The 20,345-nt window shown below is 40.5% G+C and overlaps 2 protein-coding genes across 2 annotated transcripts; one reads left to right on the forward strand and one right to left on the reverse strand.

Moving 5' to 3' along the window:
• Positions 1–874: 874 nt before the first annotated feature.
• naglu (N-acetylglucosaminidase, alpha) lies at positions 875–14,914 on the reverse strand. Its single transcript, XM_061027807.1, has 6 exons — positions 14,392–14,914; positions 6,327–6,474; positions 6,079–6,225; positions 5,638–5,723; positions 4,741–4,997; positions 875–4,525 (listed from the first exon to the last, which is right to left on the reverse strand). Exons 1-6 carry the CDS (start codon positions 14,802–14,804, stop codon positions 3,321–3,323), a joined length of 2,256 nt encoding a protein of 751 aa, XP_060883790.1. The 5' UTR covers positions 14,805–14,914; the 3' UTR covers positions 875–3,320.
• Positions 14,915–15,932: 1,018 nt separating this feature from the next.
• On the forward strand, positions 15,933–18,208 carry LOC132955559 (C-reactive protein-like). The gene is made up of 2 exons (XM_061028445.1): positions 15,933–16,453; positions 17,050–18,208. The coding sequence occupies exons 1-2, from the start codon at positions 16,399–16,401 to the stop codon at positions 17,673–17,675; spliced, it is 681 nt and encodes a 226-aa protein (XP_060884428.1). The 5' UTR covers positions 15,933–16,398; the 3' UTR covers positions 17,676–18,208.
• Positions 18,209–20,345: the final 2,137 nt, after the last annotated feature.

The following is a 20,345-nucleotide window of genomic DNA, read 5'->3' on the forward strand; positions in this document are numbered from 1 at the left end:
GTTACCTGGGTGGTGGGGATCACTCATGATCCTGTTTGCCCTGGCTGTGCTCCTCCTTGTGAAGATGTCCTGGAGGGTGGGGAGTGTTGCACCCATGGTACACTCTGCTGTCTTCAGCACCCTCTGCTGGGCTCTTCGGTCACGCACAGTGTTGTTCCCGTACCACTGGGTGATGTTTCCAGTCAGCACACTCTCCACCGCTCCATGTAGCTGACCTGATTGACAGGTTGGGCAGGATGTAACGGTTTTCCAAGAGGCTCAAAACCCACCTCAGCTCCAGCTCTAAACTTGTCGTTAGGTTGTCTGAAATTTAGAACGAGTCCGCATTTTCAGCATGGTGACCGCCGCCGATGGGACTCCAGCGCCCCCTGCAGTATCAGATGGGTGATGTCACTCAGGCTTAGTCCATTCAGATTTACAACCTACGGCATAGACACACCAATAAATAGCTACTATTTACCCTGTCTATCTCCACTAATCAAATGTACTTTAACCACTAATGTTAAACTATCATAACACATATGAGTCATGCCATGACGAGGCACAAAGCCAATCACAGTTAATGATTTTGGCCGATTAGATTTTGAGGGGGGCCCATGCCACCCCTCTGGATCCACTCCTGCTGATAGATATAAAGTTTGAGTTCCTGTCTTCTAGTCTCCAGCCCTAACATGCACAGGACAAGAGCTGCAATGGACACATGTAGTAGTTACCAGGTTGATTTCTACGGAGGCACATTGCATTCACCAAAGAAAAATAATTAGACACATTATCTCCTAATTACGAGACCAGGATCTCATAATTATGAGTTCAGGATTTCGTAATTATGAGATCCTGATCTCATACACACAAAGCAAACACACGCGACACAGAGTTTGAGAATAAAATCATTGTATTAGCCACATAGCCGTAAGACTTTTATGACATGCCTGAGATTAAGAATCACAGTTCAGTTGAACATAATACATTTAAAAAAAAACATTTGTACAAAAGGACACAAATATTGTGCATCATGAAGTGTTGGTTGGCACATTGTGAACGTAAGCTGTGCTCATGTAGTGACCGCTAAAACAAAGAAATAATCATAATCCTGGCAAAGTATTTTAATTGTTCTTTACTGAAACTATATCTGTAAAAAAAAAAAAAAATATCTCATCTACACAACAGTAAACAGAAGATTATAGGGGCCATGCTAATAAAAACACAAGAGGAGAATCAAATCATAATGTCAAGAAAAACAGTAATAAATCTCAGTGATATGTTCGGACATAAGGGAAAATACGATGCCAAAAACTTTTGATTTGTTTTGCATTTTAGGAACAAAGTTAAATTGCTGAGAATAAAAGTTCCAACAATTATTTCTTGTATAACTTCTATACACGGCATTAATACTGAAAGTTATCAACATTTTGTTTATATTTAGACTGCAAAATAAAGAACAATGTCCTCCTTTTACTTCCTTAATTTACAAATGCAATGTGACATCTGTGAATCCATACAAAAATATATTTTTAAAGTTTGAAAAATCCTGTAGCAACAAGGCAAAACAATGATCATCTAAGGTGCACCATGAGCCATTTTGTTCAGAGCATCATATTTCCTTAAACCTTAAAAAATGTTGCTGCGTCATGGTCCAGTCTCACTGACCGAATCAGTATTGAAGTAGAAAATTGCTATGAAAGATCAAACACATCCATACTGCTTGGTAGTTATGACTTGTACTTGTTCTTCATCTACTTAATGCAGCGTCTACTAGAGCCTGACCGATCAATCGACCGGCAAATAATTTCGGCCGATATTAGCATATCCAGTATTGGCTAATTTTATCACAGATGTGTGCCAATATATCATTGTATTACACTAGCAATCCTCTTTCGTTCTGTTACCAGGAGAGTGTGCTATATGGATTACAGCAAGCATTATCACTCTCCAGAGTGTCAAGCGGTGATGCACGTACAAACATACGCAGTTACTTTCAAGTTGAGTGACCATCTTTTCCACAAGTGTTTGATAACTGCATTTGAGGGAACAATGCAAAACATGTACCAGTATATATCTAAATCTACATGTATCCATCTGTACAGATTGAAGATAAATCTAAGAAAGATATCAGGCGATATATCGGTATCCTAATATCCCTAGTCGGGCCCTAGTGTCTACAAGGCACACACCACTGTCAATTATTCTGCGAAGAAAAATACACAATTTTCCAGATTAAAGACATTATGCAACATTCTGGACATTAATATGGCAAAAATCTAATATACACTATAGCGGCTTTCCTGAAGATGAAGCCGCTGAGAGGCTAAGGTTGGGCCTAATATATTTGTCCGACGCGCTTTCAAAAGAATACTGTGATAGGTAAAAATAAGTTTGACTTTTTTATTAACATAAAAAAGATAACCAACTTAACTTATAATAACGTGCATTAACTCATAATCACAGTGAACTAGAAACAATAGCGGTCAACAAAAAATACGGCAACCCAGCTCACCCCCTCTCTTCCACTGAGAACAAATAATTAACAGGTGAGTTAAATCAACACATCTCCGCCCATACCCATGTGACCCGACATCCCCCCACTCAACACAATCCTGATAAATGATATAATAATCAATAACCCAAAACACCAATATATAGCAGACTACCTCAACCCTAAATAAATACCACAAAGACAATTATATCCATCCATGGCTCCAACATACACTACACATTTATTGTGGAGTAAAGACATGTTGGAGCTGAGCTTGGAGGAGAGCATTTGTTTGGATGTGAAAATTGTCTCTGGAAGTAGCATAGCAGTCTTCAACTTCAAACTGATGACTGACATGACAGTTTTCAAAAACTGCAATGCCCACCTGACATGTGTTGTTAATTGTGTCGTTGCTTCTTTGCAAGCAACAGCACAGTTAGTGGACACCCGATGAACTGCAGTTTCTCATACTGCATTGGCTTCATTAATCAACAATAGATGTTGCCGCTTGGTGGAAACTGCTTTACAATGCCCCCTCTCATCCTATCTATTGATGCTTGGCTTGGCCAACCATCTTTCTTTCCTTTTCTTATATTACAAAAAAATGTATGGGTATATTTGGTCATTGTGAATGTTAAATGAAATCCTTCTTTTTCTCTCCAACATGCAGAACTATCCATAATTGACTACAAGTGCAAAACAGATTGTTCCTGTTAACCAAGGCTGTAAAACGTCTACATCAAAAAATATTTTGGAATAGCCATGAAGAACCGGAGGGGAAAAGGTGGAGGACGACATTCTTCTTGCTGCAGCTTGTTTTGATTTTACAAAGCATAGTCCCTGCTCACTATAGCGTCTTTAAGGCCTGTGGGTAGTACTTGAGGAATATCTTGTGGGCTATCTCGTAAGTGTCTCCTTGAGGCTTGGTTGGGTATTTTCGGCTGTTGTAAATGAATCCCCGTTCTACCTGGAAAACTGCCTGGTTGAAGGTGTCCTGTTTGAACGGTTGTCCGCTGTCCAGACACTCTACCAGGGTGTGAACAAACAGCCCCCATCGTTGGGCATAGTAGTCCTCCATGAGGCCTCCCCACTCTTTGTTAGCATAGTCAATTATCTCACCACTGGGACCCCATAGAGTAAGCTGATTCCTGGCGTTCATGTCATAAAGCTCTGCCTCCTTGTCATCTATGGCTAAAGATTGAGCCCGGTCCAGCCATGTGCCCAACAGGAAGTTGGGGTCACTGTTCAGTAAACGATTAAGCTCAGGTAAGAGATCATAAACCAGAACCCCGCCTGCAGTCAGAAGCTCTGGCAGCTTCTGGTTGTGGTAGGCCGCCACGATATCCTTGTAATAGGATGTTGTCAGGACTTGTAGGACCTGCCGAGTCACATCCACAAGATCATACCTAAAGGTCTCCTTGGAGATGAGAGATGGAGCTGCCTCAATCATCATTTTCCAGGCTTTGTACAAGTCAGCAGGGTCATACCAAAGGTCAGTATTCATACGAAAGGAAGGCCGGCGTACCAGTGGGCTATGGTTGTGATTCCGGTAATGAGGCACTGTGCAGTTGTAAACACTTGATAACAAAAGCCTCCATGCCGTGGTCAAGTTGTTATGAGAGCTGCCATAGCGGCGTACTGCATACAGCGACACCCAACTGGACAAGTTGACTGGCTCCTTGCGCCAAGCCAGCTCCGTCATCAACTCGTACATCAAAGGATTCTGTTCAATTCCCTCAGGTGTCATGCCGAGGCCCACCAGAGTGGAGTTTGGGAAATGTAAGGCTTTGAAAGGCCCTGAATTGACGCTCTCCACTGTTCCAAAGAACCCACTGTTGCCCCCAAAGTTTTGCAACATGCACCAGATGAAGGGCTGTCCATAGAAAGACTCGGTGTAGGAGAAAATTGGCTCGGTCTCTGCAAACAGGTCCAGCACGATCATTCTTCCGAGGGGCACCCCGTGTAACAAGGCCTGAATCCGGGCTGGCTTCCAAAACACTGCATCACTGAAGAACAGCCAGCCTTGCATCAGCCAAATTGCCTGAGGATCAACTGGGGAGAAAAAAAAAAAAGAGGGTGACGGTTTTGAAAATGAAGGCCAGCAGGGAGCATGAGGGAATGGGGGTATGTTTGTGTAATAGAGTTGGACAACAGGTCATCCAAGGGGAATCTAACTAGGGCAATTATTGCACTTGTTGCCCAGAATAACAGCATTCACACAGGCTCTGTTAGTTTTAAAACAGGATGTCAGACACCCAGGCACTGACCTGCCGTCATCGAGGCAAAGACGGATCGACTGACTGCAGACAAGTAGGCCAGGTCAGACGAAGGTGGAGTCATCTCGTTGAAGGTGTCGGTGTTGTAGATGTGATCCGTTCCAAACTGCTTTACCACCTGCGACAGATAGAGGGAACCTATGTGGAGGAAAAGTGGGTCCCGAGGGTCTAAGATGTAGGAGCATGACAAGCTGCAGTTGAAATGAGACCATGGCCCCAGTCGGGTAACATTGGCTTCTGGATACAACCTAAAAATAATAATACAAGCAACACTTCAGAGACGGCTTTGACCATAAATTCTGTGTTCAACTGTAGAACTGCTGTATCTTCTCAAGCATGTTAGCTTAAACATATAGGTGAACTGAGATATCTTCAGGTTAAGGTGAGCTGAAATTAGTTCTCACAAAGTAGTGTTGGACAATGTCAAAGATCAGAACTGTTTCTTCCTGTTCTGTATGGTCACACTTGGAGTTGAGGTAGAAAGTCTGCAACATGGTTGAATGGGGCAACAGTTCACATTTTCAGACAGTCTCTAAATGACAACATTTCAGACAGTCACTTCTGCAATACACATAGCAGACAGTAGTTATGTGCAGAATTAAAAAAGAACGCCTAATGCTGTTGGTAGAGAGTTATGGCAGTAGCCATTTACCAAGGCTATAGCCCTGACAAGTGACTGCCAGCTGCATAACAGCTTAGACACAACATTAGACCGACATGATCGCCTGAATTAGTACAACTTAATTACTTTAGCAGACTAGTAAATCGGGTGCCAACTATCGAGGGCAACAGTGTTAATAATTTAGTCAACTAATGGTGCACATCCCTAGCAATTGCCCTACACATTATGTATCATTATGTAAATAGAGCCAATTTTAAGTTGTTCACCTGAGGATTCCCTTGGGAATATTCCCAGAAAAGGCTGGCAGCACAGGAATCATGCCAAAGGACCTCATACGCTCCAGGATTTTAAACTGTAGAAAGACAGAAAATGTCATGTGGAAGGATTATTTTCAGAGCATGGAAGTTTTATTAGAAATGTTTCAAGATTTGAAATCCTATGGGGTTTTGATTACTTGGCCAACTTGGGTATTAGCGGTTTGTTGCGGCAATATCACTGTGTCTCAAGAGATCAGCAATTACGTTTGAAAATGTAAAGTTATCACAAACAATTGGAATGACAACCGATTCTAATGGCTTAAGTTTAGGTTTGTTTGAAAATAACAAAATAACTAAGGTAAAAAAAGGACATCTCAGTGTTTGATTCTAACAAAGTAGAAAATGTCATAGTGCAATTAAATGTGTTGACAAGCATAGAGGTTTCATTACTTGGAGTAAGAGCTGGTTCACATGCCAAGACTGTGGTAGAGGCCCACCAAACTTGAACATGTTTCCCATTCGGTTCCAGGCAAGAAACGTGGGGCCAGAGAAGAACTCCTCGATCTCTGACTGGTTCAGCCCAAGAGCTCGATAAACCTAAAAGGTATGCAAGAAGTGACTGAGTTGTTGTTGCACATCATCATTTCATCATTTTAAAAGTAAGATCTGTTACAGAATATGTAGAGCTGGGTTCGTACCTCTTGCCACAAGGCTTCTTGGCCGGTAAAGGCCAGTGGAAGATTGATTCCATTGAGTGCCATCCAGTCGATCTCCCTCTCCCATCTAGGCCAGTCCCACCACACAGAGGAATAGCTAAATGTGCAGACGTTCTGGTAATACCGGAATCTAGATATGAACCACAAATATAGTTATATGATGAATGAAATAAGAACAAAAATAAATGATACTGCAAGAGCCCAATCAATGGATTTATCAAGTTGATGTGGGCCTAGGACAGATGTATCACTGTAGTATGATATTACAGAAGACCATGCTTGTGGGGATAAAGAAATGTAGTTGCAGGCAGAGAACACTCAGACTCCATTGACTAATAATTTTTGTTGATTCCCAACCTTTTTCCTTGGAGTTACTTGTATCCAAGAAACATTGGATACCCCCCCCCAAGGACCCACACCCAAAAAAAGCGATCCATTTCTGTCAAAAATGATAAATCCCAACACAATATGCCTACTCTCACTTGGTCTTACCAAAAGACCTTTGTATGAAACTATTCAACTGTTTTTTAATCATTATTTTAGTTCATGTGCAGATCTAATTTTGACAACCTCAGAGCAGAGAAAGCCTCGCGCCCCCCTGAGATCTTTGGCGCCTCCCCCAGGGCGTTCCAGACCCCACGTTGGAAACCAATGGTAGAGTACCACCAGTGGTGGTCGACACTACAATTGGTTCTCAATGTGGGGTTTGGCAGTTTGCGTTCACATACAGCCCCACCTGAATATTTTCACGAGTTTTGTGTACGTTTGAAACACAAATTGGAGTTCCCTGAGAGAAATAAAGTTCAGCCAGGACCTCTTCGTCAAGAAAGTATACTTTATTTGCAGTTATTTATATTTGCCGGTATGGCTCTGTTCAGGGATGCTTAGTCAGAAACGGCACACATTCCTGCCCTTCCCGTGCATTCAAGGAAAACCCCACTGCTCGGAGAGGAGCAGCCAAAACCTTGACAGAGCAGGCATCAATGATAACATCATGACACTGATTTAGTCTGACACAGCATAACGGGAGGAGCTGGGACGGAGGAGGAATTGCAGCTTGCAGAGGGAGCAACAAAGAGTAGGCAGGCTAGAGCCGCTTAAATAAGGCGGCATGAGTGCAATTAGCCAATTGGAAGCTTAGAGGCAAATCAGCTGGCCATCAGCTGATGAAACATTGGCAAGAAAGCAGAGCATTACTCTGTGGTGTTCCCATACTATGCTACGGAGAACATCTCATCTGGCCTATGAACAGCGGTCACTCTGGGATCTCCCAGGAGCTGGAACACATTGCTTTGGGGAGGGGCATCTTGGCTAACTCGCTTAACCTGCTGCCACCATAACACAGCTCCTGAAAATGGATGAATGCTTTGGTGAATTTCTTTATTTTAAACAGCAGACCTCTCAGTACCTTTGGATATATACACTGACCAAAAGTAAGATGTGCATTCCATAAGAAGCAGGTCTACTTTCATTCCATTTAAAACGTTTATTATACATACTTACATAAGGAAGGTAAACTGTGAACTTTTTACCTCTGAAATAATTGTTGGTATGCTCAGGTGCAGAATCTATTCTCTCTTTCTTTAGCGCCAATTCATGACAAATGTTATCTCAAGACACTCCAATAAGCAGGTTAAAGACTTTACTCTTTGTTATATTACAGAGACCCAACGTTAATCCATCATGAGTGTTAGTACGTATTTTCATGGATTCATTCATCTTGATAATTTTGTGGACATATCTTTAAATTGTGTCAACCATCTTAGGGTAATTCTTGTTTTGGGTCTGTGAAGCTGTAACCTTATATGGTGAAACATGTAAATTGTAGCAGATCTATGTTTGGATAGGAGCCAACCATATGTTGTCAACAACTGTTTGCTAGACAAAGAGTCTACATCGGTTACGTATACAAATCAGTGTCATGTCATCTTTATTGTTTTATAGTGATGTACCCAAATAGAAAGGAATTTGTGGGCTGTACCTTCTAGCAGAATATAAGCCACACTGTGTGATGAAGACTTTGCCACTCTGCCACTTTGCCAATGATTGTGAGATCTTGGTCAGCATGGCTCAGCGATGGTCCGCACTTTGTCAGCCATGTGTGTTGTGTTTCTGTGTTGTCTGACCATGGCTGAATAAATCTAAGATGATCCACAGTCTGTTTCATGATTTCATCATTGTTCATCTACTACAGAAATAACCCCCACCTAACAGTGGCGTCAACGAACAGTCGACAATGATCACTTCAGTCCCAGGTAAGCAATTCAACTTTTTTGCTTGCCTGGAAGAAATATTTCTTGTTAAAAGACCTGTTGGGGACTATTCCTGTATGAGTTGGACAATTAAGTATTATTGTATTGGACATTTATAAGTACTGTAGTTGAATTAAATCACACAGTGTTGTATTTCTGGACTTTATGAAATTTAAAATTGATAATTAATGTCATTGTTATGTTGTCTATGTTTTACATGGTATCGCTAACATACTCATTAGAGGATTTTCTGCTGTGACAGAGTTTATCTTTGGGATTAGAATATCGATGTTATATTTGTGAAGATTTCTATGAGGAACATAGAATTAACTGCAGTGTGGACACTGGCAGAGCTGCAAAGGTTTGCACCTCAGTGTTAAAGTTATGTATAAATCAGGGGACTAGCGCAGCTAATACTTAGCTGTAGGGGTAGGCTTGCAGAATAAAATGCGTAGAAACCCTTTGTAAAATTGTATTAATTAATTAGAGAATGATAGCAGCTGATGATTTTTTTTATGGAAAATGTATTTTTATGGAAAAAGTATCGATACAGAAATACATGGAAGAATATAAGGAATAAAGAAGAGTCATTTATAGCAACTTGCTAACTGAATCAAAGGCACTATATTTACTCATTTATTGTGTGTGCATGGAACTAATTAAGTTATTGTTAAATGGTAAAATGAATAAAAATAGGAAAATAATAAACTCTTAAACAATAGGTAAAATAACTAACCATAAAAAAGTGTTAACATAGGTACCACATTTCTAACTTTTAGCAGATTCATCTGTTAATAAAAACTTTATTTGACTTGTTTAGCTGCATGGACTGATAATCACTATCCCATAGAAGGTCGCTTTAACAAACAGACATTGGACTAAGGGCCATGGTTTTAATAAATAACACTGCAGCATGTGATCTTTTGTGGGATACAGACTACATGTTATCTGTGTTTAAAGCATGGGATTTCAGTGACCTTGTAAAATAAACAAATGATAAGACAGAAAAATTGGACCAGGTAGATGAACTAACAGATAAACTAATTCTACAGTTTTGTCATAATGCATAACATGTCAGTGAACTAAGACATGTTAAACCCAAACAAAGCTGTTAATGCATGACAAGCTGATATTATGACATACTGTATATGACAAGCTGTTTGTATACTCTGCAATGACTGACACAGAGTCAAAGGCAGATACCTTTAATCATAATGTTTCTCCTACAATGGTTTATCTTTTTACTCAGACCGTATTAGAAATCAAAGCCTAGAGGATGGAATGTGTTATTGCATGGTTAGCAATGACAGAATTTTAAATCTTTAGAAAGATTAGGACTTGTTTTAATTGATCAAATATGCTAAGTATTTACTCTGTTTTGTTTCTGAGTGCTCTAAGCAGGTGGTAGATTCCATTCCACCAGCCGAGACCACTGTGCATTCATTCCAACCGGGTGGCCACTTCCTAGTTTGCAACTCGAAACCAATAGAAAGCAAACTGCACTATGAAACACCCACATGAATGCTTCAAGTAATCAGAACTAGTCAAGATTAAAGGACAACTGCAATAGATACTGTACAGTACATGCATCCAGAGTCTATGTGGCACCACAAACATTAGACACAACAACATCACAGAACCACATTCTGAACGTGTAAGATATTTACAGACTGATCTTCATGAACAAACATGTTAGAAAGCTTCTCATTCTTAATCTTACAAAGATATGTGGAGCAATACAACTGTATTTGATTTGATTTTGATTTGATTTTCTGCTACATCTACTATCTACTACAGAAATAACCCCCACCTAACAATGAGCACAGCACTAAGCCACATTTAAAAAAGTTACAGTGGCAGGAAAAAACTTCCTTTTAACAGGCAGAAATCTTGGGCAGAACCAGGCTCACGATGAACAGCCATCTGCTGAAACTTTGCCAGGTTTGGAAAAAAAATGAAGATAGAGGGAGGTGCATCCTCCTCTGCTGTAGCCAAAATTATTACAACTATATGAAATGCCTGATCGGAGTGACATTCACTCTGCGTGTGCTCTATGTTTAACCATTGAGACACGCAACGTAAAGGTACAGCAACACCACTTAGACAAACCGAACGCAGACAACACACAGTTTATTGTCTTTCTGGTCAGATTTAAGAAAGAGAAAAGAAAATCCCAACAGCTGACTCCAGAGCAAAAGCAGCGAGTAACGAGAATATACATAGAAATGGAGTGAAGTCGAAAGTACGATATTTATCATTAAAATGTAGTGGAGTGAAAGAAATACTTTTCCACAAGAAATAACACTCAAGGGAAGTACAGATACTCAAAAAAATAAACTTAAAAGAAGAACGCTTACATGAATGTCATTATCGAAACCAATAGAAAGCAAGTAGCCTGCTAACACAACAAGGCAGCTTGAGATGAGGAGAATTTGGACTGCAGCTTGCGCTTAGTGGTTAATCATGGTGCGTTCCAATTTGATAACTCCTTTATGCAAACGCAAAGGGAGAGGGGTTTGAGGTGTGCCGCTGTAAGAGAGCGGAGGATTCAGTATAGTAGAGGTGTCTCCAAACACAAGTTTGTTTGTTTCATGCTGGTGCTCAAGGGCGATATCTGCTGGAGCAATAAGTTGCACATTCCAGGTAGGGTTAATTTTCTCCAGATACACTTTTTAAGATTTTGGTTGAAATTGTCTTTAGGTCCTGACAGAAATTAATAACTGATGAGCTTTGAAAAAGGAACAAAGAAAATCCATTATCTGTAGCAGATGTAAGCGTGTAAAAACTTTGACCAATGTCTGCCACGAGGTACCAATCTGATGAACCAATCAGACGTTCTCTACCCCCGAGCCAACACTCAAAGCATGAGCTGAGGTCCGCTTCTGGACCAACGGCGCTTGTGCATGTAAGTGAGAGGCGTGGCTTTTGAGGGAGCACAGAGGGGAGGGAGTGGGTGCAGACGGAGCACTGAGGGAATGCTACTTTCAAAATCAGGAAAGTTTTCGAACGTGACCGACCCAGCCTTTAAGTAAAGTACTCAAGTACATTTACTTTGTTACTGTCCACCACTGCATTTTATATTGAATTCAAAAGATAATATTGCCAAAGACATAATCGCAGCCATTTAGCTGAAATTTGTCAGTGAAGCTGTCATATAACTTCAGCTGGTTGAAAACATAAACCTCTTCATACTTGCTATAAGAGTATTAGTCATGGGAAAACTAAACCGTGCTACTGTATGCTTGCCGCGGCTTTTTCAATCTAGCCACTGTGCACATCACATAACTGAAGTGAGCCGATGCGGCTCTAATGCACAACAGATAATTGAAAAGAAGGGTCTTTTAAAGGGCCAGGCCGTGTTACAAGTGTCCATAGTGCTCAGAGTAAACAATGAAAAATAATGTGTGACAACGCTCCATTTATCATGCACCCATGGGTTTGGCTGTGTTGTGTTGCAGTGGAGGGGGGTGGAGGGGTGGGGGGGTAGCTGGGGTATGCCCACTAAACACTGCCATCATAGAAATCAAACACAACATGCCATAGATTCATGTTCTGTACGTTTGTTTGTACTCTCTCTCTCACTCACAAAATATAAATACTTTGTATATTCGCTGCGCAACATTAAAAAAACAATGCTCCTTGCTGCTGATACAAACTATCTCCCCATCAACGACCATGACACGACTGTCATGGTCGTTCAGTAATTCTAACAGGACTAATAGAGACTGTGTGGTGAAGCTCTGAAGCTGCCGCTGAGAGGAGCTGGCACACATCCAGTGTACAGCAGTTTGGTGGGAAAAGAACATCTCCAAACTTGTTTTGCTGATGTACAGAAAATGTGCACCGTCAAGTAATTCAACAGAGAAATTCCAAAGGTCATACAACAGAAGTATGAAAGACACAACAGACACACTGATCTTCTTTGCCTTTGACTAGAGAAAGCTTTTTTTACTGGTTTGAAATAAAATGCATTCATTTGTTGTTTGGATTTTTAAAATAATTTAAATGAACATTGACTTGGTGGGTTGTTATTAATTAATAGCATGTGTTTTACAAAACATTTAATAAACCTCTTTCAAAATAAAACTTTTTATTTAAAAAAAATAAATGTTTCCAGATATTTTACTTCAGTTTCAGTAGCACTTCCTCAAAGGAAAAAAAATCATGTGCATCACTGAGTTAATAGAGCAGCGTTACTGTTTCATTTACAGAAGCCCTGAGCCAGTGGTTCCCAAAGTGGGGGTCAAGCAACCAAGAGGGGGGTCGTGAGATGCCATCCAAAAAAAAAAGATTTAAAATACTTTAAAATGGTCGTAAAATTGTTGTAAAAATATCTGAAAAAAGTTTGCACATGGCAGCAGCAACGTATGTGTCTGCTGATCCTTTTACACACACACACACACTTATTTTGGGGGTTGCGAGCAGATTAGTTTGTGAACGCCTGCCCTAAGCAGACATACCGTACATCCATACATCTTATTTTACTCCGTTCCCCCATGACAATAAGTCAAATTCTGGGTGTATTCTTGAGATCTCAACCTATTTATTGTGTCTTCTTAGGACAGTGGTGTCCAAACTTTTTTTCTTGCGGGCCAAAATTGTCATGTTAGAATCGCTCGCGGGCCACAGGTTTTGTTTTTTAAAATATAGTTGAAAAAATAGTAAGCTTTTGTAGATCAGAATCAAAAGGCTCGCTAAAGAAACCCTTTAATAAAAGGAAATCAAATATTTTGATTTCTTCGTTCTACTTTATTTGTTTTTTTCTCAGAGCCTGTAACGTGGTTCATTTTTTTTGGAAAAGCTTTCTGCATTTAGCTCAGGTCATTAAACGGTTAAACAACAGTCCGCTTGTTTGCAAAAACTCTGCATACGTTAGTTTACAAAAAATGTGAAAAATAGTAAAAGCTGTAGATTAAAAAAAAACAACAACATACATGTTACTGAACATTTTCTATTTTAGGAATATTGTTCAGCCCTTGTTAACATGAAAAAGAAAAATAAGATAATGTGTCAATCTTAATCAAGGCCTCGGGCCAAAATCTTCTGATTCTTCATTTGAAGTCACGGGCCGCAAAAAAATCCCCTCACGGGCCGCAAATGGCCCTCGGGCCGCACTTTGGACCCCCCTGTCTTAGGATAACAACGATGGTTTCCCCATGATAATGAGTTAATTTCTAAAAAAATAAATCTCTGAAAAATGTGTTAAATCAACTCATAATCATGCTGCATGGTGGAGCAGTGGTTAGCGCTGTTGCCTCACAGCGAGGAGGTTCCTGGTTCGAATTCTCATGGGACAGGGCCTCTCTGTGTTCTCCCTTTGCATGCGTTGGTTCTCTCCGGGTACTCCGGCTTCCTCCCACAGTCCAGAGACGTGCTCGTTAGGTTAATTGGTGACTCTTAATTGCCCGTAGGTGTGAATGTGAGTGTGGCTGTCTACAGTATTTGTATCAGCCCTGTGATTGACCAGGGTGTACTCATGGGCATTTGCTTCTTTCTGCTTTTCATGATTTCATGGCAGATTTCATCATGTTTTTCTTCATGTTTCCAATTAATTGATGTGTAAAAAAATTAACCTGAGGGCCACGTTGAGGGTTGATGGGGGCCGCATGTGGCCCCCGGGCCGCCAGTTGCCCACCCCCTGGCCTAGACAATGAATCCTTAACTGAAAATAATAAAGAAGTAAGTTTGCATGTCGTCAGTGAACATGAATGATAGTTTATTAACTAAGAGAAACTCCGCTTGGTTTAATGAAAAAGCAGCAGCTGCTGGTTCTCTACATGGAGGGTAACACTGACCTGTGCTGGGTGTTGATACGCAAAACGCCGGTGAGCCTCGGCAGGGGACGGGGGAGGTCCAGCTGGTCCCCCGACCAGGAAACATGGCAGTTGCAGAAATATTTCAAATAGTTGTAAATCCCAGAAGCCACGGCCACTCCCGAGCTGCCAGTGGCGAATATCTTATTGTTTCTAGTGGACCTAAGCTCACACACATCCAGGCTGTCATTGGAAAGGCTCCTGTTGACTAACACTATGAACTCCGTGGATCTGTTCCCGAGAAGACGCTTCAGCAGCTCCACCACTGCTCTCCCCTGAACCTTGTTGCTGGCTTTCGGTTTTATGTGGTCCAGAGATGGAAACTTACAGTAGGCGGTCACGACTAGACACAGCACGACGAGCAGAACCGGGCTACAGCCGCTTCTGGGTGACATTTTAATCCCGAGTCAAACGGGGGCCAGTTTCCCACCGGAGCGCAGGTTTAAAAACAACTTAAATTGTCCATTTGCAGACAACCAGGAAGCGGTGGTTCACACAAGGGGCTGGCTGTCCAATCAGAGCCGCTGTCTCGAGCAGAAGTCACAGCCAATCAGACGATGCACTTTCTATAAAACCTATTTTTTTTTACGTCATGTGATTATTCTGTCACATGCTGGTAAGGTTACAGGAGTAGTTTGAGTTCAGACATATGCCATGAGAAAGGTTGTTGTAATAAAACACAGAAAGTACAATCTTTTACATCAGTGCACCACTGTGAAAGCAAAGTTCATAACACATTAAAGAGAAAATGATTCACTGATTTGCTTGTAAACCTACAAACCTTGTTATGTTCCAGTGACTCACAAACCTTGTTTACAGTAATATTCAACCAAGGTACAACTAACAAAACATGTTTACTGTACAGGCTGGTATCTACTCATTGCACCCAAGTCTGATATGGTCAAAAGTTCCAAAGTTGCTCAACAGTGAATTAAAGTGTTGAGTAATTCACAAAGAACACACAACAGCTCACAGACTCTATATTATGATGGACAATGCTCTTAGTCTTTTTCTGTTGGATAAAGTAAAGCAGAAATGCCCCTGAATGGGAGCTGACATATTGTGCTGGTGATGTATTTTGGAGGCAGATAATGTGCAGATTGACTATGGCTAGTGGAACCACATATCTGATGTCCCGCCCCTTCCTTTAACCAATGCACACATTTAACATACCGATAAAAAGTCCCCCAGGTTGATACTGTCCAACATATCAGATTCTTGTGCCGGTTTCAAGCAGACACTCCTGTCTGTGGAAAGTTCAATGACTGTTTTGTTAGTTTTTGATATGCTTCCTCTCACCTTTCCTCCAACACTTTGCTTATCCTGTTACTGTAGCAACGCTGCAGGAGCTGCATTTGTCTGTCAATCCTGACGTAACATCCGCTACATTTTTTGGGTCAAACAAACGAATTCAAACAAAGACACTCCAAAAAAAATAAATTAACATGAAACTGAAAGGTAATCTGTAGAATTTTTACACTAAAATATGTAGATTCATTTAAAATGGACTAAACCTATGTTGTGTATTTTTGTGTTGTTTCATACTTACATCACCTCAAATATTTCCAACAGTTATCAAAGCCAGAGACATCCTTAAATTTATAGATGTAACAAGACGTTTCATGACATTAACATTCACATGATATCTTCATTATGACCTTGCTCCATTTAAGATTAAATCAGTCTGAATTATTTAATTACATTTTTCATTAAGTCAGGATTTTGCCTACGAGGCCGGATCTTGCTCTTATAGATGTGAGCTTTCAGGACAGAAAAACACACGCACACACGCACGCACACACACACACACACACACACACACCTTTAATCAATAGTCAGATTGAGTCATGAAGAATAAACATTGACGCAATTGGCCAGAACTTCCTCCACCTCCTTAAAATCTCCATAAATAAAATAAAAAAACGATCAGGGGACAATCATTCCAGGTTCAGGTTTTAAGGAACTGTCCGACATCCCGGCCCAGAAAACATGAAACAGTTAGTCTTACTGGCTGCACTCTGCGCTGGTCATGCTTCTGGAAAAGGTGAGTGATTACACACCGCAGTTATTCAGACAGACCTAGTTGATCTTAAAATGGAGTGTTTGATAGAGACGTCAACAAAGCTCTTCATCTCTTTAGTGTAATCTTTCGTCTGGAGTTTGTAGTGGTTGTCAGTTGGATAACATTCATTAGAAATCTGTTTTTTCTGCAACCCCATAAAATATCATAATTATAGCAAAACGTGTGTCACGTTAAAAGAAAATGTAGCCTTTGCCTTAAATTATTTACAGTATGGGTAAAGTGTGCTTTTAATTCTTTTATTAGCTGAATTTTTCTTTAAATTCTCAAAAAATGTAGAATATTACCAGCTTCACATTGTTGTGATACCAGAATTTTAAACTTCTGTTAAAATCAAATATTGATACCTGTGTTTGATGCCATGGCAACAAAAACAGGCTCGTAGGCCTTACAAGTTGGGACCAAAAACTGAAGATCTGAGTTGTTTTTATATTTTTTTTAAAGTTCTGTATTGTATCTTGTTATATAAAAGTTATATAAAAAGTATCAGAAATGTTGATAACCTTAATTGTCCCACTACCATCAGTCCTAAACACGTGTCATCTCTTGCTCATTTGCAGATCTTTCAGAGAAGGTTTTTACTTTCCCAGTTGAAAGTGCAACTTCTTCTGTTAAGCTCATTGCCAACGTTGCGCAGCCCCTCACCGTTTTGACCATGTGCATGAGGTTTTTCTCGTCACTTACCCGAGCTCAGTCGCTGTTCTCACTGGACATCCCGTCTCAATCTAACGCCTTCCTGCTCTTCAAGCCCTCTGTGGATGTGTACAGACTGCACATCAATGGGGCTGCACTCGATATAAGTGGACTGCCCGATGAGACCAATGAATGGAACTCTGTCTGCTGGACGTGGGACTCCACCAGTGGCTTGACGGCACTGTGGGTCAACGGAAAGCGCAGTCCTCGGGCAATTATGGGTGCCTCAGTATCTCTCTCAGGGGTTCCCAGCATCATTTTGGGTCAAGATCAAGATAGTTATGGTGGAGGCTTTGACCAGAGTCAGTCCTTTGTTGGGGACATTACAGACGTCCACATGTGGGACAAAGTCATCTCTCCGTGTGAAATTAGGTTTTATATGGATGGTAGCGCCTTCACCCCCGGAAACCTTCTCAGCTGGAACAACCTAAGGTTCTCCACCACCGGCACTGTGCACGAGGAACAAAGCGACTTCAATAAGTCATGTTTTTAGCTTATTTAACTGGCAACTAAGATGCAAAGCTAAACCAAATAAGTGGAATCGAAGCTTAGTCCAAGGGCAACTGGTGGACGGACCTAGAGATCCGCAGAGGCTTACATTTATATCTCTGTCCACCAGTTAGTTTAGTACTGAAGAAGCCTTTCGGAGGAGAGGTGAAACGTGCTCAAGATCTTCAACTTAGTCCAGTTGCCTTTGGATCAAGCTTTGATTTACCATGACGACCTGGATAAATGAGAACCAACATAGACAAACAAGTGAAGACCGCCTGTTTTAAATCTTTCATGTCTCTAATTCAGCCTTGAACACATTGTTTACAAAATAAAAGTCTTCCAGTAACTTGGCCCGGCAACGTTTTAATTGTCTTTTTTGTTTTGTTTTTAAAACTATTGAAAAATATATTTATTCACGTCTAAATGTAAATGATGAAGAAAATAGACTGATTCACTTTTGCTCTGAACCTCTTTTCTACGGAAGTGCATTGCATTCACCAAAGAAAATGCATCTGCCAATCAGGATATTTAGCAATGAACTTTACAGACATGTTCTGAGACTTCTTTAAACTTGATGAAAAGTGTTTAATAGACGAGTATGTCGTCTCCACTGGAGACATACATTTTTCATGTGACTTTGAGTTTTCTTGAGGTTCAATGTGTTAACTTTCATTCGGTGTGAGTTGTGTTTTCTAAGGGATTAGACATTAATTGGTGAGCCTGGTGGTACCACAGTGTGAATCACAACAGCACTAAATTCTCTTGTATGGAAAGTACCGCCCCTTTTTTTTTTTTTTTTTTTACATGCCATAGGCTCTTCATCACTAATAGGTAGAAAACGTTTTTTTTTTAACTGCTCTAGTAGAGCAAGAAGCTACATGATCGGGTCCATTGGCTGCAAATAAAGATTCAGGGCAAGAGCACCCAATTAAAAGTACATCCACTAAAAAGTACTAAATTTTTTTCCCTGAAAGGGTCAGATTTGTATTCCAAGTATCTCACAATATTACAGAGGGGATGCCTACTAAGATGATTTTGATCTTTTCTTCAGTTCTCCTTTCAGAGCCATCAACTTTATTTAAAAAAAACCCCAGTGATTTTACCACATAAACAAAGAAGTCTGAGCTCAACCGCTGGCTTGATCTCAGATTGGTTAGTGGTTAGTATACACTTCCCATGTACAGAGGCTCCAGGCAGGCCCAGTCTGGAGTCTGACTTGCGGCTACTTGCATGTCATTTCCCCACTCTCTGTCTCCCCGATTTCTGACTCTATCCACTGTCCTAATCTCTTAACTAAAGGCATACAAACACATAATAATCAAAAGAAGAAGAGAGATGCAGTGGTAGATGAGCGACTCTGATGTTCTACAAAGTTAAATTGTTGTTTTTTTGTTAATGCAGTCTGGTGGTTGTACAGGCAAGGAGCACTTCCTCTGAAGGGATCCTTTCTGGAATGTTGAAAGACACTTAGAATAATCAATCAATCTTTTTTTGCATAGCCCTAATTCATCGCAATTATTAGCTCAAGACACTTTACAAAAAGAGTAGGTAAAAGACCTTACTCTTTGCTATATTATTTACAAAGACCCAACATGAATCCACCATGAGCACAGCAATAAGCAACATTTAGCAAAGTTACAGCGGCAGGAATAACTGTCTTTAGTCAGGCAGAAACCTCGAGCAGGACCAGACTCATGATGAAAACACGTCTGCTGAGACTGTGATGGGCTTAGAAAGACGAACAGAGCAACAACAACAATGAACAAAAATGATTCATAGCTACAATGCTAATACTATTGTGAGACTGTCAGTGGTTAAAACAAGCACAATTCTATTGAATTTTTCAAAGAATATAACAGTTAAAAGACATGTACAAAGACACAACCAAAAGGACTAAAATCAACCACTACAAAAAAACAAACCAAAACAGACAATCAAATTAAAACCAGAAAAAGCAAATAAAATAGAACATAAAAAACCACATTTCCTCATCATGCTCACTTCAAGGTTTTATTAATCTGCCAGAGTCCATTCAATTTAAATCTCAGCCTGAATAGGAATCTCCAGTGCCCGTATCCAGTCCAGAGGGCTTCCAATTCAGGTAAGAGAATCCTTTTGACAATAAATCAAGACTCTCCGCGGGGAGTATCGTCCATGAGTGGTTGCCAAGTGATCAAGAATGACTGTCCATTGCCCTTCAGCACTGCACTAATCCTTTCGTGTGGAAGTACACATTGTAACAGTGGGAGGTTTGTCCTTGATCCACCTCAACAGTATACATTTTCTTGCCAAAAGTAACAGTTTATCCAGCAATTTAAATTTAAGAGCGGGGAGTGACACGAACTTAGATGGCAGGCCAAGTAGGAAGAGGCCGGGATCCTCGGTTACTTTAGTTCTGAATATGCCACTAAGCTCTTTTGCTATACAGGACCAGAACTGTGATATGTATTTACACTGCCAAAAAAGATGTATATAGTCCCCTCTCTCTGAGACATTTCAGACATTGTGGTGACAGGCCGGGGTCCATCTTATTCCGGATGGAAGGTATTATGTATAATCTATGAAGAATTTTATATTGAGTTTCCCTCAGTGTATTGCAAGAAAACACATTTTTGATACAATTCAAAGCTTCTTGCCAGTCGTCTTCTATGTACTCATTATCTAGGTCCCT

Source organism: Labrus mixtus, chromosome 21, assembly GCF_963584025.1.
Source record: "Labrus mixtus chromosome 21, fLabMix1.1, whole genome shotgun sequence".
Lineage (NCBI taxonomy): Eukaryota > Metazoa > Chordata > Actinopteri > Labriformes > Labridae > Labrus > Labrus mixtus.